Below are 17,292 nucleotides of genomic sequence, written 5' to 3' on the forward strand. Positions count from 1 at the left end.
GTTGCAAGGAGTTCTTTGGGGTCTTCTAAAGCTTTCAAGGTCTTTTGTAAACCCAAAATTGCAGTGATCCTTTTTGTACACAAGGTAAAGTCTCCATTCCCATCAAATTTTTCAATTTCGTACTTCGTAGTAGTCATTTTCTTTTTTACCCTTTTGATGGCTGTGATACTAATTCTCAAGAAAAAGTAGACTTTGTTGCACTTTTGAAAATTAGTCTTGGGACACATGTAGGGACTTTAAGACTTCACAAAGTAATCCATTAATGCAAGAAATTATTTCTCTTACCTTTTCATCTTCTTTCTACTTTTTTCTCACCTTACTACAAGAAGTGGTGCCACTCCCGACGCACAAAAATGTTAGAAGAAGTGTAAATCATGTCAGAATTTAAGTTCCCGATGCTGAAAGAGACGTCAAAAAGACAGGCAGAAGAAAGGTGTCCGGTGACAAGATTTTTGACGCATTACCAGCACGGCGTTAGGAATATATATCTCCCAATGGAAGCATTTTCGACGTCATCCTTGCGTCGGAAACAGTCTATCCCTGACGTCCACATGTCCGACATCAACCATGTGTCGGAAATAACTATCCCTGATGCAATGTTTATACCATATTCTCGACGTATGTAGTGAGTCGGGAAATATTTTAAATATATATATTTTTTATTTTTTCTGAAATATTTTTTATTCAATTATAATATTTGTATTCGTTTTCGATTTGAGAACAATTTATATGATATTAAATTACAGAAAATTCACAATAAATTAGTAAATTTCGAATTAAAAATATTAAATTAAATAAAAATTTAAATATGATTATGTAATCAAAATAGTAAATGTTCATAATACAAAAAAAGTTCAAAATTTTAAACAAAGTTCATAATAAAGATAAAAAATAGTAAATGTTCCAAAAAAAAGTACATAGAAATCCGTACAAAATAAATTATGTCTCCTAACGAGCCTCCTACGCCATTCTATACTACAAGGCCTACAATGATACAAAAGTGCCTAATTTTAATACATATGCATATCATCCATGAATAATGTCATTTCAAGAACTTAAGAATAATGGAAACATATATACGTACACTAAAGCTATGGATTTTGTGGTGGTTCTTGTTGTGCCTGAGTCATGTCTTCTATGAGCTTCCTCATTCGTTCCACTTCTAAAGCTAACATATCTTACTTTCTTGTTTGTTCTTCAATCGCTCGCTTAGCTTCATCAAACTCAGCCCGTAATTGGAGCTCTACCATAGATTGCAAACACGAGGTCGTGGCACTGCTCGTACTAACCGTCTTGTGGGACTTGTGCTTGGGTCCCTAACCAAGACCTTTTGAGTAGGCCAGTCGTCTATCCAACACAGTCTCGTATATCTCGTCCCCAAAGAGTGGCTGAATACCCTCTAAAATAGGTTGGGACTAGAGTTCCAGTATTTGATTCTACAACAAATTTAAAAACTAAGTTAGTAACTCACAAATATATTAAAGAGGACAAATAAGGGTAGAAGTATTGCTTGGATAACTTACATGCGCATCCTCTGCAACTTACGATATGAAAGTCTCGTCTCAAACATGTGTTTGCTAGAACAACTTCACATGGTTAACCGGCCTCCTCTTTGCTTAACGAGCTTGTGCTTTCGTTATAGAAATGACTTCAGCCAGCTGCTATGATTGTAAGGCTACTTCTGTCTAGCAGCCTTGTTGGTTCATGATTGCTCCTATATGAAAACAATTATATTATTTTAAAAGTTGAAAACATAATTAACCATTACAAAGCATTTAGTTGTTCACCTAGAATGCACAGCTCATGTAATGATCACAGAGGTCCTCATTACGTCTCACCAATATGCGTGGTGGGTTGGCATATGCCTCCTGAAGGTCGCTATACTTTTTGAAGTGTCTGTGACAGTCGCCCCGAAACTCTTTAAAGGTACTAAGCATTTGATGCTCAACGAACCTATTCATTGTTTGATCGTTGAAATTAAGCACACAAAAAATTACACATTACAAAAAACAACACATTAGCTTGGTTGACTTAAATATGCTTTAAATGAAAACAGAAATGTGTAGTGGACGTACCTGTAGGTCGTTCTTAATGACCTCAATGTATTTTTTACCCCTCTGCCCACTTAAGACAGCGGATTGGAAATTTCTTTTCACATACATGTTTATCACTTGGCTGAAGCGAATAGCGTGTGGCGAAATAGGCCTCTCCACGCCAAGGGCAATCGACATTGGAATCCTCCTATTGGCGTGAACGTAGCGCTCTAACTCCAGGAGTCGAGATTGCACACGTCTCCTACGAGTTGGAGTCATATAAGGTTGAGCAGTACCTACTAAATAAATTATAACAACAAGTTAATTTGAGAAAAAAGTTCAAATAATCTTAAGTTAAAACATACTAATAGACTCACCCGAATTGTCATCCACCGACGACGACCCTCCCGCAGGGTTATCTAGATCCTCGGTGAACTCGAGGAGCATCGCATCTGTCTCGTCGAAACTGCTTGAGAATGACGACATAGTACCTGTGGACATAGAAAACAAACATTCAATAAGCAAATACGAACACATAATCATATTCAAAATATAACCTAAATAAATATGTGGGTACGTGGTTCGTCACTGTCATTCGTCGTCACTTGTTCCACTTTCATGTGATAATTGTTCGTCCCCATCGTCTATGAAGTCGTCAGTGATATGATGCACAACCGATCTTTCAACGATTGTAGGATCAAAGTTAGTCCTGCACAGATCGTCGTCCTCAGTGTGTTCATCCACTAGATAGCTAACAACGATTTCTAATACATTCAGTTGCTCATTCTCAACATCGTCCACTTCGGGCACGTCCCATATAAGCTTATTCTAGACCACTTGCACTATAAACCCGATATTTTCTTGGTTTAATTTCTTTAAATGTGGAAAAAAAAAAGAAAATGGAAATTAAGTGTAAATATATATATATATATATATATATATATATATATATATATATATATATATATTAAATAGTTTTATTAAATAAATTAAAGAAAAGAAAGAAAAGAAAGGATAAAAAGAAGAAAAAGAGAAGAAAATTTCATTTTTTCTTTTCTTCTTCTTCTTCTCTTCCCTTCACCACCAAGCATTTTGAAGAAAAATTCTCATCCAACTTCCATTCTTTTCCTTCTTCAATTTTCAGAGAACATTTAAGAGAGATTTTGGAAGAAGAAGAGGAATTTTACTAGAATTTTGAGGTTGAAGAAGAGGAGGAGAACTCAAGCAAAGTGTATCCATGGCTGAATTTTGGTTCATTCTGTACATCACTGGTTTTTAATTCAGTTTGAACTCTTCAAAAGGAATTAAGAAATGAGGTTTACATTTACTGAAAGTTAACTCATTTTCAAACAAACTTTATGAAGAAAGTTGGAGCAAATTCGGATATTCATTGGGTGCTTTTTGATGAAGAAAACAGGGCAGTTGGTTTTCACTTGAAATCGGGAGGTCTCCGGTTTTTCTTGTATTTCAGAGTGTACCAGTGGAGTTAGGATCTATATTTAGTATGGTTGGAAAGCTTATTCAATTTAATACAATTTTCATGAAGAAATAGTGAACCAAAAACGACTAAAAATCAGTTAAATTGTAGGGACAAGTTAAAGAGGTCGTGTGCGCGCGATTCTGGAAGTGGTTCTGTTTCGAGGGTTATCTGAGTTTATGCACAAAAAATCAGATTTACATGTCTTCAGGTAAGTTTTAGAGGATCTCAAAATGAAGATTTGGATATAAAGAACACTCATTTTGGTTAAGTATTAAGAAAGTTATAGTCATTTGAAGTTTATGTTAGAAATCTGGAAATTTCAGAGAGTTGTTGAAATAGGATTTTATTTCTTAAGCTTTGTTTTCATGAGCGTCATCTTTGGTGCGACATGCTATGTATATCTTTAGGAAACCAGAATGTTTAGAGATCTAATACTCGGTTAGGTTGTTGGCAAGCCGAGAAGAATTAAACCGAGCTTATAGACCAAGGATCTAGCCCAAGACGATGAGTGACAAAACCAACTTTGAAATATAATCCATAACTGTTATTATGATTGAATGCGATAAATGTTTACTTACGAAGCTATGAAAGGTATTTGAATTTCATGACTATTTTCAAGTATACATTTGGAGACTAGATTTCTTAAAGAAATTTATGCTAGCACGTAGATATTAAATGTTTGGAAAGTATTTAAACCACAATGTCTTAAGCAAAGCATGAATTAGTAAGAAGTTTTGTTTTAAGAACTACAGTTTTCCACGAAAGAGCTGAGTAAAGTTCGAGCTTTGTGTAAAATTTATAAGCAGACATTTTTTAATATTTTTAGATGACTTATGAAATTTTCATTAACTACATGACTGAGATCTTGAGCCTGAGGCTAGAGATTACCGTGTGCACATTGGTTAGATTCCGTTGTTGATGTTAAGTGTACTCCGTAACAACGATGCTGTCGTGAGTGCTAGGCGGGTCCCACTACGACAAAGACGATAGGAGTGCTGGGCGGGTCCCACTACATCGTAGAGCTTGTAAACGTTGTTGTACTGGGTGTACTCTACACAACGTAGATTTTTCATGTTAGTTAAAATTCTTCGATATACTTGATATGCCTTGCTAGATTTCAATGACGAACATGCTGAGTATTTGAGGAAGCCATTCTTACTAATACACGTTTACATTTATGACTTGTATAAACAGATTTATATGTGTAAAGTTTTCATGTGCTCTTATCTTTAAATTCATAGTTTTAAACTGAGTCACTCACTGAGCTTCATAGCTCACCCTTTCCAAAATGTTTTACCCATTTTCCAGGTAGAGATCGAGTTCCCGATGCCTGATAGACTGCCTTAGTCTATTGAAGTTCCGTTATCGATTGCCAGTATGTGTTTTGAGTTGGGCATAGAGTCTGTTGTGTTATGATGTATATACACCCTTGTATGTTATAGATACTCCACAGTTTGTATAAGCTTTAGGAGCTATAGTTGTGTAAATTTTTGTTGGTTATATTTTGATTAAGGTGTCTTTAGGTTTACCCGTGAAATCAGTAAATTTTGAGGTACACTTCATGTATGTGTTTGACTAGCCTAGGATCTGCTGTGTTTTGTTGCATGTATAATAGTTTATATACTAGATTGGCAAGTTCATCACATGAAAGTTTTAAGCAGAGTCGACAGATACAGGTAGAGAAAAGCGTTGTTCGTCGGCTTCATGCCATCTTTCGGTCTAAGGTAGCAGGTAGTCCGAGAGGGGGTGTGACATGCACAACTTTCCAATTACTACAAATTTTTAGGTCATCTAGGTAAAATACTTGTTGTGCCTGCATCACAAGAATTATTGGTTTCTCGACGAACTAAAAAGAGGATGTGTTGATAGCTTTGTACCCTAATCTGCATGTGTTCTTTGACTTTTGTTGATGTTTGTGTCATACCATCGACACTTAAATAGCCAAACACTTCTTTCCATCGGATATTGAATGTGCAACACTTCGTTCAGAACACTGTAGAAATTATTTTCGTCACTTCTACTTGCATTGCTTTCACCAATTATCATCACTCCACTGTTTGTGTAGTGCGATGGAAATCACATTCAATCTTCGCATCCAACCCACCCCTTCCAACAACGCTACCTTACAAGCTACCCTACAACCACATCTTCAAACCCTTAAAAATTCAAACAAATTCAAAACAAAAAAAGTTACCATAACTACAGGATAGTCGTTCCAAAGCAACAACAAAAGTTATTCAAAACTACTAAGAAATAAACTACTATAATGGAACTAAAGGCTACTATAACTGCAAGATAGTCAAAATAAATCTTAACACAAATTATAGAATTTTTAAATCAATAATAACCTTTGCCCCCTCCCCCCTCAAAAGTCCATCCTTAACCCCCCCCCCCCCCCCCCTTTTAAATTTTCAACTCATCCCCTTCAAATATTCAATTAAACCCACCCAACCCCCTTAAAAAGTTCAATTTATCAATCTCCCTTTCAAAATTCCAATTGAACCCTCCTCCCTCCCCCGCCCTCATTCAAAAATTCCAATTTAACCCCCCCCCCCTCCTTCAAAAACTTCAATTCAACCCCCTCCCCTCTAATTCTTAACCCATTCCATTCCATTCGATTAATTTTAAACCCTCTTCGTCCTCAAATTTTCAAATTTTCAACTCAAAATTTAAATTCCTCAACCCAATTTCTCAAATAACCCCTCCCCCTCAAATTTTCAACCCACATTCCAAAACTAATTTAATATTCAATCTTAAACTAACTTAAAAAAAAAAAAACTATAAACTAACTGACCTAAACTAATTTCCAACCTAAACTAACTTCAAAACTAACAAAAAATAGTTTTAAACTTATCAGAAATGGAAAAACAGCTGTGCGGCAGCGAGGGGACAACAAGGGGATGGTGGCGCCACGAAGACGTCAGGAGTTTCACCCAGTACCCAACGCCATTAGTGAATCGTCGGGAATAGTCTGAAACATTCTCGACGAATCACTAATGGCATCAAGAACAGGTATAACCATTCCCGACGCCATGCATGGGCCGTTGGAAACCCTGCTCTAACATAATTAATGTTTGACTTTCCCGACGCCCCATGCAAGCTGTCAAGGACTATGTTACCCATTTTCGACGTCGAACGAGAATTGTCGAGAACAGATGTCACTATTTCAAATGCCATGCATGGGGCGTCGGAAAACATTATATATTTATTTTAGTTGTGAACTATTCTCGACGTCCTAGACCCAAACGTCGAAAATGACTTATTTTTTCCCAACACCCCTCGTGAAACATCAGGATAAGGTAATATTAAAATAATATTTTTGTCGTATCGCGACGTATACAAAATGGCATCAGGAATAGATGTCTATCCCAATGTTCCCTTTTCCTTTCTTGTCTTACTTTTGCATGGTCATCGAGAGAGAAAAAAAGGAAATAGTTTTAAGAGAAGATCTCTCAAATTAAAAATGGAGGATGAAGAGATGAGAAGAATATGCAAAGTGTGATTATAGATGTTCAACAGATTTGTTTACATCCACCTTTCAAGATTTCCAAGCCTATGTATTCAACAAAACTCTTCAAGAAGCTGAGCCAAAAAAAAAAAAAAAAAAAAAAAAAAACAGATGTGTATTTACTCTCACTCCATTTCTACTAAGTTTCCTGTTTTAAGCTACAAGAGTTAAAACTGTTATTTGGCTATTTAGTTTAAACAAAATAACTCAGTCTCTCTAACAAAAAATTAGCTACAGAAGTTTAAAGCTAAAAAGATAACTAATTTCATTTGGTTTCTTTAATAAATGGAGTGGGCTGAACCTTGTGCGGAAGATTAGTTAGCAGAATCACAACATAAATAGAAAAATGAAAATATCTCTATACCAAATGTATTGTAGATTTCTAAGGTCGTGATCCATAAAAGATGTTTGACCCAAAATGATGAATTTATTTGTGAGTTACATACCCTTGTATAGGAGTTGAGGTCAAAATAGAAATATATCTAAAAGTGGAGCACAAACCCGGGGTAAAAGACTTTTCCCATTTTGCCATTTTTAATTTGGCAAGATATAATAGATTTCTTTCACAACTTAGAACTAAAAAGATTCGTTTTAAAAAACATGAAGTGTAAGGAACTAAAGAAACAATGACAGTAACTACAAGTTGAACTACATTGTTGTGAAAATGAGAAGTATAATAGAGATAGAAATAAAGAAAGAACGCTACTTAATGCTCCAGACTTAGTTGATCGACAATGCTTTATCATCATTCCTATCACATTTGTAATGTATGCATGCTGCTTCTGCATCCTACTACCTTTTTGCATAAAAAGAACCAAATGCATTGGATTTCTTCTTCCTTCTTGTCAACGTTTTCTTCCTTCATCTTGAAAGTGGTTCTTGTCTTATGCATCTAATTAGGTTACGGAAATTAATAAAATGTTAAATTAATACATCCGTTGTTACTCATATATCATCACTTCTTCCAAAGAAATCTTTTAAATAACATAATAAAGGAGTAAAATATTTACACCTTAGAAAATAATTTCAAAAACGAAAAGAGTTCATATGCCTCTAATGAAAAATATCAAAAATATCTTGTCAACCACGCTGACAACACGTTTAATATATTTGAAACACGTTTAGATTACTATTGTTTAGGACAGGATAGTTAAATGTAAATAATTTATTTTTTCCAATTCTATCGTTTAATTTTAAATTTAGCTACTCGATCGCTTTACATTTGGTTAGGTCATTTAGATTTAGCTACAGCGATTTGAGGTAGACTAAACAAATTTTATTATACAATTGTTTAGATTTGGATCCATGGTTATATTTATGAAAATGTGTAAATTTGGTGAGAAAAATTGAAATGGTTGATGAAATTTCTATAGTGACATATATTATTTGCTTTTGACCAATACATAGATTTCAGTGAAATTACTTCATTGATAAGAACAATAAATTACTTAAAAATAAATCAGCACCGTGAAGGCATCCCAAGAAACGCGCCTCAGCTTTGAACTTCGAAGTCACAATCATTCTCTTTCTACATCAAATTTCGATTAACACTTTGGCAATTTGGAAGACTTTGATTCTTAATATGGACGGCCCCCCTGCGGGCGATATCTGTTCAATCTGCCATGGAAGATTCAACATCCCTTGTCAAGCAAATTGTTCGCACTGGTTCTGCGGTTGATTCTCTTTCTTCAATTCATTTTCCCTTTTGATGCTGCTTTTTTTATAATTTCATCTCTCTTGAATGATTCTGTTCCTCTATTTCATTTTCGTATTTCATTTAGTTGCAACTGTCGACTAGGTTTGTTTCTTGGAATTTGGAATGTGGTTGCTGTTTGTTCCTTTGTCCTGATTAGTCACCTTAATCACGGCTTAGTTTGTAGTCTCTTCGAGCTATTTTTTTTACCGATGGATAAGTCTTGGATGAAACTTCTGTTTCTCGGTAGTGTGTTCTCGAACCTCTGCATTTCAACAAATGGTCAAATGAAACCAAAATCTGAAATAGAAGTTGAGATTGAATTGCATCTCTTTGAGATTATTTGCTTCCAGCTGGAAATAACTGCCTAAATGATTGAGGGTGGACACTGGAGTTAATCCCGTTCAATTAAGACAGGGTTTATCTAGTTTTTGGATCAGAAAAGGAACTTCATGGTCTCCTTTTCAACTTTGGGAACTTGTTGTGTAAGAACTGCATTAAATCATGAGATATGCATGAACTTTTTGAATGTTGGAAGACAAAGTTCTGCTTACTAGTTGTCTTAATATCCCTTTTATGAGATTTGTTTGTAAAATATTTAAACAAAAGAAAAGGACATGTCCATCTATGAAGCTCACTGCATTTTCTGCTTCCCTGTATTGTAGGTAAGTGTATAATGCTTGTCTGGGATCATGGATCACCACTACAGCCATGCAAATGCCCCTTATGTCGTCGTTCAATCACTTTATTAGTTCCTTCGGAGGTTTCACCAATTCAGCAAAGTGACCCAGAGGTTGCACGCGTTCTTAACAATATTAGGACTTATAATCGTCATTTCGGTGGCAACTCAACTGATTTAAGTCAGGTATTTCTCTTTCTTACATAATTTCTGTGATGAACTGCTAGTTAAAAGTGATTGTTGAATACTCTTTGGAACATGAAAAAGTATTTTCCATGAAAAATTGACCATAGAGAGTGAGCATTTATTTGCTAGGGCCGGAAGAAGGCAGGAAGCATTATTCCATGTCCAGTGAGAACAATTAGGACCAAGAAACTGAAGTTAATGGCCTAGATATGTCTCCTCGTATGAGAAGTTAATGATAGTTTCATCAACAAATGGAAGGTAGGAATTAGGAAATGGACATTGGACATAGCATGCTGATTATTCCCCAATTCAAAGCCTATAGTCTAAGTTCTGTTTTCAGCGAGATTCAACATTCTACTAAGGCAATTCAACACAAGAATAATGAATAAAAAGGAAAGAGGATAATGGGGCACCTTGCCCAAGCAAACACTCTTCTCCACAAGGGCTACTACCCGATTTCCCCCTAACATACCATCATTCCCTGCCACATGTACTCTCAAATCATGTCCCACTTCTCTAACTAACCATCAGGTGTACCAATTCCCTTTCTGCCCCTCCTACTATAAGTTTTTGTCACTTGGGGCCTTACATTTTTCCTTTGATGGTAATGGATAAATTAGCTGAAGAGAGACGGTCTCTAATCTACTAGAATATTGTTGATAATGTCCTAATCAGCTTCATTGTAATCCTTCCATTTTTTTTCTGCTTCCACTCATCAAATAATTCATATGCAATAAGAGATGCATTGATTTGATGACCGATTCCAAAAATGGATTGATTCTCTGTGATGGTGGATGGAAGAACTTGTTTAGTCTCTCTAATATATCTCTAGGAATGATCTTATAGAGAAAAGTGGTGAGGTGAATGGCCTAAACCTACTGATTTGGCATCAGTCTTTTTGGGGATGAGGCAGAGGCAAGCTTCGTTGAGGCTAGCATTGGTAATATCATTCTCAGAAAAATCATTGAACACCCTCTTAATGCCATCCTTGAATGTGTTCCAGGAGATTTTTTATTGAACAAATCATACACTACGAATTTTCTCATCTGAGAAAGGGAGTTCCAGCATCGTGCTTGTAATGGGGCTGCAATTAATGGAGTGTGGGAGAAATCTGTTACTAACTTTTTGAGAACAAAATTGGTGGTAAAAATCAACAAAAGACTTTTACAAACTCAGCTTCTATGTCACTGGCAGCAAGGACACTAACCATTCTGTAAGGGTGTGCTTGGCTCAAGGAGTTTGGAAGTAGGAGTTGAGAAGTAGGGATTTTTGAACACCGCTCCTTGTTTAGTCTAAGGAGTTTGTGAGTCTCACCACTAAAAGACATCAATTTTATACCTTATCAACTTCGTACATTGTGGGCTCTAGGAGTTCACAACTCGTAAACTTCATAACTCTTTACTTTTCATTATTTAACTCTTTACCCGAAACACCCCCTAGAGGATTGGGGAAATTGTCAGAGCTAGTAGCTATTCGCCTGTGGATGTTATAATATCTAAAGGCCCATTTTACTCATTTAAGTCCATGACTTATTATGCACTATCTGAAGCTGACTTTTGTAATTAGAGTCACTGGATGAATTCCAGTCCCTGAGAGATAATTTCAGGCATTTCAATTTCTGCATAAAACCACGATCCTTCAAATCCACCATGCTGTTTTTGGTTCACCAATGTTTCAACATCAGAACAGAATCATAATGTGTTTCAGCCACGTATTAGCAAATTTAAATGAAGTAGGACCCCCTTTCTCATCTCCAGCCTGTAGGTAAATGGGAAAACTTTTTTAGGCAATTTGTTCCAGCCTTTTAACCAATAGAAACTCAAATTTAGATAAGATTCCATCCGAAATGAGAAATTTATCAATAAAGGTGTGAGAACCAAATTCTCTGCTACTGTACCATGTGAGAGGACTTTTTTGCAGTGGCAGTAAAGTGATTAATAGGATACTGATAGAACACCACTTCCTAACAAGAACTAAAATCTGAAATATATCGAGAATTAATGAAGAACTACAATATGTGCAAGTTTATGGTACTTGGGACCCCCTCTCTTGAGAATACTATTCAAGACCTAACTACTCAACCACCTCCCCCTTCTTCACTCACCCACTTCTTATTTATAACCACTACTATCAGTATCTGCCTAAATATCTAATTACCCTTATACCCCTAACCCTATACTAATATAGGTATCTAACAGATACATGGCTCTACAAATCCACTTCCCTTTACTATCAACATTGAAGTCTTCACTGAGGACCTAGTTATTGCCACAGGTACGATTAAACATAAAGCTCTTGCCAACAAGAAACACGGTTAGATGATGAAGATGGGCCATAAATACCTGATGACTAAAAGCTAAAATCATCAGCCAGATTTATGCAGAGGGAAAGGGTTTATGCACCTTTAATAGCATCCAAAACACCAAAAGATGGATCATTCCAAAGGATGAGAATACCACCAAAGAGCTTACAACATTTAATGGAAGACCAACCAACATTCTTAGAATTCCAAAGTGACTTAATGAATCTCTTATTGATAGAGGATTATTTAGTTTCCTGAAAAATTAACGTAGCAGGATTAAGTCTGCAAATAATAAAATCTTCAATAATAAACGCTTTATTCTTCCAAGACCCCAAGCCTAAAAAGATAATTTAGATGAAGACAATGTATCCTTTCCATGGCTGTATCTTGGGTTGTCAATTAACTGTGGAGTTATTCTTAACTTGAAGTGACCTTTTTGCTATCTATTCTTATTCCTCATACACTTTTCTGGGAGCCTCTTGAATATTCTGTCTTTGAGTGTTGTCAACCTACACGAAGGAGGTAGGAAATGTGAAGCTGAAAGTCTTCTTTTGGAAATTGCACATTTTGACAATAAATCAGAATTGAATGCTTTGTCGACTCATGAGCTTGAACATCTTTCGTATGCAAAAAGTGAGCTTATGGATCTTTATTTGGCTGAGGAGAGAAACATGATTCTTCGATTTTCAATGGCTCAAAGTAGGTGAGGAAAATACAAAATTCTTCCACTGTTTTTTGGCAGAAAAGAAAAGGAAAATGTTAATTTCAGATTTTTGTTCTTCAGATGGTTGCTTTATTTTGTTTGTTTAGAGGCATTAAAGTTCAAATTCTTGTCTTTTCCAAATCGTTATATCAAAAATTTCCTGTGGTTTTTCTCCAGATCTTTCAATGGCCATGTTCTTCAGTTACTATTGGCTCGCCATGGACTCCAAAGTTCAAAGTTTCATGAGTTAATGCAATTAACGTTTTTTCTGAATTTTGGATGAAAAGGTTTCAACGGATCTATCTCTTGGTTTGAATGTGTTAGGTTACCCACAAATATCACTAAATGACCCAAACTTTAATGGCAAGAAAAACAGAGAAAGCCTCTGTTGTTATTTATTTATATTGCCAAATACAGTCATAAGCTTTAACAACAAGAAAGAACATTCACAAGCAAGGAAATAACAATCAAAACATACCAACTTGTAGCCTACTCTAGGGTAACCCTCGGCCACAGCAGCCGCCCTCTCCAGATATTCTTTATCCAAAATAAAACCTACCTACCCAATCCCAAAAGGTGCTATATATAGGCTTTTTCCCACATTCTCTCACCCTGGGCCCACACGCACGATCATTTACTTTTTCCTCCCTCATCATTGTTGTCCGGCTGAATCACCATTCTATCCCTCCTCTTATATGTATGTAATATGGGAGGTCTTACAGAATGTTTTGAATTAACCACCTTAAGATTTCTTTCTGGGTTGTTTCTCTAAGACTTTTGTTGATTTTTCATTATAGGATATATGTCTTGTTAGAAAGAGCGGACTTGTTGTATATTGAAAGTCCGAGGGTTTGTTGAGATTTTATAGTGTCCTAATTATCTTTTATTATTTTATTTTGGCTTCTACAGCCTATAAATAAATATTCCCTGTATCATTATGAGATATAGAAAAATACTAAGAAAATAGCATCATGGGTTTTCTCCCGGTTCTAGGATTTTCATGTAAAACCGGTGTTTGTTCTTCTCTTTTATTTTTCAATATGTCTAAACTGGATTGAATTCTTTCATCTTTTGTTATTTATACTTCTTTTTAGCTTTCTTTTATTATTTTTATTTTCCTCCCAGTGGAGTTCATATCTTTTAACCCTCAGTCTCTTTTCGTTTCTTCAGTAAAATGTTTTTATTCTTATTTAACAGAAAAGGAAAAGGAAAAAAACAAAAGAAGAAAAGAAAAGCAACAAAAGAGAACATCCTAGGGGCAGGAATAGAGGAGAAGCCTGCTCAATGAAGTATCATTAGCTTTCCCGTCATTAGTGATCATTAGAAAAACAGTTATTACAAAAGAATTTGGGATGGTTTTAGCACCACCACAAGGTGGTAAGTTTCATGCTATTAGAGGGTTTAAAAGTTTCTTTCCGTCGGAGGCCTTCAAGTGTGCAATTTCAAAGGATTTGGGTCTTTCATTTGAGATTCCAACCTCTTATTGTTGAAATACTCTATTTTCTAGACATACTGATATATGCACTGCATTTTGCATCTAGGCTATTGAAAGTTTTATTCTTAAAAATATAGGGTGTAGTATGTTAACAGGGAGCTATTTTTTGAGTCGATATTTGCACTAAGAAAAAGCAATGATCTCTGATGTTTTTTAGAGAAACTTGTTAAAAAAACAAATTCATTGAACTAATAGTTTCAATCAATTTATGTATCTTTTTGACTAAGAAGAGCTCAATTCCTTTTAGCTAATTAAATCACAAAAACCCAAATTCCCCTCTAGCCTGGATCTAATTTTTTAGAACCTTCAGGGATCGTTTGGTTTATGGGTAAAGAGAGTGGGAATGAGTATTTTTTTACCTTGGAAAAGATATTTTCCAGGGTTTATTATTCAACACAAGAGGAGGATTTTCAATCTTGTTGAGAAGCAAAGGCTTGCAATTTCTTCCCTCAAACTCGGGGTGATCTCATAGGAACTTTGCCCTGAGTTTTAAAATCTAAGTTCTTTTGTTTTCATTCCGGGGCATCTCAGGGCAACTTTGCCCCAAGTTTTAAAACATTTTCCTTCAATTTTTTCATTTCAGGGCATCTCGAGAAAACTTTGCTCCGAGTTTTAAAATCTAAATCCTTTTTTTCATCTTGGGGCATCTCGAAGGAACTTTGCCAGGAGTTTGTCCCTCGGTTATTTATTTATTTATTATTTATTCCATACATTCTTAATACCATTCACATGTACAACGAAACATAGACATTCTTAATTCCCAGCAATCTTATTCCCAGGCATCATTAATTTCGAATAATGTTATTTCCATTTCAACTCCCTCAATCCAAATGGTCCCTAATGGGGATTTTGGTAATCTGTTGTGGTAGTTAGCGTGTATGTATGGTTTGTTGAAATGGTATTTACAGAACAGAATGTTATTAGTTTAGATTATTAATTTATTTATTACCTAAAATCTAACTATGAGATGTTTACAAGTGCAAAAAAATTTATCTTCCTTACCGTCTATATAGAATCTGAGGGGATTAGTGATAGAAACTAATACAAGTCTATCATTGATAGACTAGACTAGTCTATTAGTATCTATCAGCTATAGAAATTGATAGACTGGTAGAGGCCGATAGAAGTCTAATGTCTATCAGTGATAGAAACTGATAGAAGTTTATCATTGATAGAAAGTGATACAAGCCTATCACTAGTAGAGGTTGATAGAAGTCTATCAGTGTTTATGAATACTCCTTTTTCTACTTTTATAAATAGTTTGACATATTTTCTATTTGTGAAAATTTCTCATAAATTTACTTACAATAATTTATTTAATAAATCAATATTCAGAGTTATTTAATGCAGCCTAAGATACTGAACTGCGTTTTTCTCTTCTCTACAGCGGCTGCAGGACCTTCCTTTTCTCCTGCGGAGGTTGCTTCAAGAACTCCTCAATCCACAGAGATCTCTTCCTCTTGTCATTAGAACACGTGTTTACATTGCAGTTAAGTCAATGCCTCAACCCAACTTTCTCAACATCAATTACTGCTTATTTAAGTTATTTTAAATTAAAATTAACTTGTAAATATCCTCTGTTTTTATTGTTCTTTTATTTATCAAATGAAAAAATTGCTTTCCCATAAGAAGTCTGAACAATCAAGAGAGACATTTCTGGTTGATTGAATGTCATTATAACTGCTGTAATTTGTAATTTGTTTACAGATGGTTCTAAGTGTAGTCTACACTGTGAGTCCCATCGATATCATACCAGAAGGTAATATATATATATATATATATATATATATATATAGATATAGATATAGATATATTTTTCGACCCAGATACCTGTTTGTACTTTCTGTTGGTTTATTGGTTTCTTATGAATTTGTTTTTTCTGGCTCGACTGTTTATGTGCAGCATTACTAGGATTATTTGGACTGATGGATGATATCCTTATACTGCTCATCTGCTTCCTTTACATTGCTGCTATGTACCGATCAGTACTTTATAATCGTCACGGAGGAACTTGAACTTCTTTGACAGCTTTTCCAAGACCTGTTAGAAATCAGAGTAGCCATTTTAATTTTATTATTAATATATATATATATATATATATTTTTTTTTTTTCTTTTTTTTTTTTTTTTTTTGGGGGGGGGGGGGGGGGGCTTTGACAGCTTTTCCACTTTGTTTTCATCCTGTTTTAATTGTAAAGCCAAACTCTTTCATAGTTTTTCGAGTATATTGAAATTTAAATGTGTTGTTTCATTTTGTGTTCGGGAATGTGAAGCTTGATGAGAACCACTAAAACTATGTTTGGAAAATAGCCAATTGTAGATATATGCTTATGTTTATCATTTGAGTTTATGCTTCGCCATGATGAAGCATCTGAATCATCACTAGCTTTAGCTCAAAGTGATTTGCGTTGATGTTTGTTTGTTATGCTATGAAGATGGGATTTTGTAGAGAAATCACCTGAGATTGTGAAATGTGATTTTCCTTGCATTCCCTTATTGGTTTCTGTTTCTCTTACCCTGGAAAGTTTTCCATGTTTTATGATGCAACTCAAAGTTGCAAGGTCACCTGTGCATACAACAAACCTACAATGTAAATCAATTGCAATTTAGTTTCGATGACCTATGAAAGAGGGAATAGCAAATGCAATTGATCCAAATCAGTATAATTTGTTAATTGTGTACTCTGAAAGTGGTACCAAAAACTTCATGGGTTGGAAGCGTGTTGCTTCAATTTGAAATTCTTTTAAATAAAAAGCATTTGGTATAGTGTAAATACACACTGTCAATAAATAAATAAATAAATGTTCGGAAGTATTGTGATCTAAAAAGTAAAAGTAACACAGTAACAAGGTATTTTTAAAATCTCTCAAAATATTTGTTACTCAAAGGCTAATTAGTAATCTTAGTCCTCTCACAATCTTCTTATACTTTACCTATTTATTCTTTAGCAATGATTAAGTGTAGTCTATATCTAATCTCGTCCTTCGTTTAATTTTACACAGTGAAGTTAAACTATCTTTTTTTTTATTATTATTTACATATGAAACAAAAACTTTACTTGTTCTTTCTATTCTTTCTTTGTGATGTTTTTCTTTTTTCTAGATCAGTTTTTCCAAAGAACTTTGGAATTTTAAATTTGATGGCTCCCATGTTACACTCAAACTGAGGTGCTTCTTGTTGAGCTCTCCTTTGGACATTTTAATAAGCTCTTCCA

The 17,292-nt window shown here is 34.9% G+C and overlaps 1 protein-coding gene across 1 annotated transcript; it reads left to right on the forward strand.

Annotated features, from left to right (window-relative positions):
* The first annotated feature begins 8,444 nt into the window (after nt 1-8,444).
* On the forward strand, nt 8,445-16,569 carry LOC103501307 (uncharacterized). Its single transcript, XM_008464848.3, has 5 exons — nt 8,445-8,694; nt 9,380-9,579; nt 15,467-15,568; nt 15,787-15,838; nt 15,982-16,569. Exons 1-5 carry the CDS (start codon nt 8,604-8,606, stop codon nt 16,092-16,094), a joined length of 558 nt encoding a protein of 185 aa, XP_008463070.1. The 5' UTR covers nt 8,445-8,603; the 3' UTR covers nt 16,095-16,569.
* The last annotated feature ends 723 nt before the right edge of the window (nt 16,570-17,292 follow it).

This window comes from Cucumis melo, chromosome 3, assembly GCF_025177605.1.
Source record: "Cucumis melo cultivar AY chromosome 3, USDA_Cmelo_AY_1.0, whole genome shotgun sequence".
In the NCBI taxonomy this organism is placed as follows: domain Eukaryota; kingdom Viridiplantae; phylum Streptophyta; class Magnoliopsida; order Cucurbitales; family Cucurbitaceae; genus Cucumis; species Cucumis melo.

Coding starts and splice junctions, on each gene's coding strand:
- LOC103501307 (XM_008464848.3), top strand. CDS start 8,604: ATGGACGGCCCCCCTGCGGGCGATATCTGTTCAATCTGCCATGGAAGA. Junction 9,580..15,466: donor ACTCAACTGATTTAAGTCAG/GTATTTCTCTTT, acceptor TCTTCTCTACAG/CGGCTGCAGGACCTTCCTTT. Junction 15,569..15,786: donor GAACACGTGTTTACATTGCA/GTTAAGTCAATG, acceptor ATTTGTTTACAG/ATGGTTCTAAGTGTAGTCTA.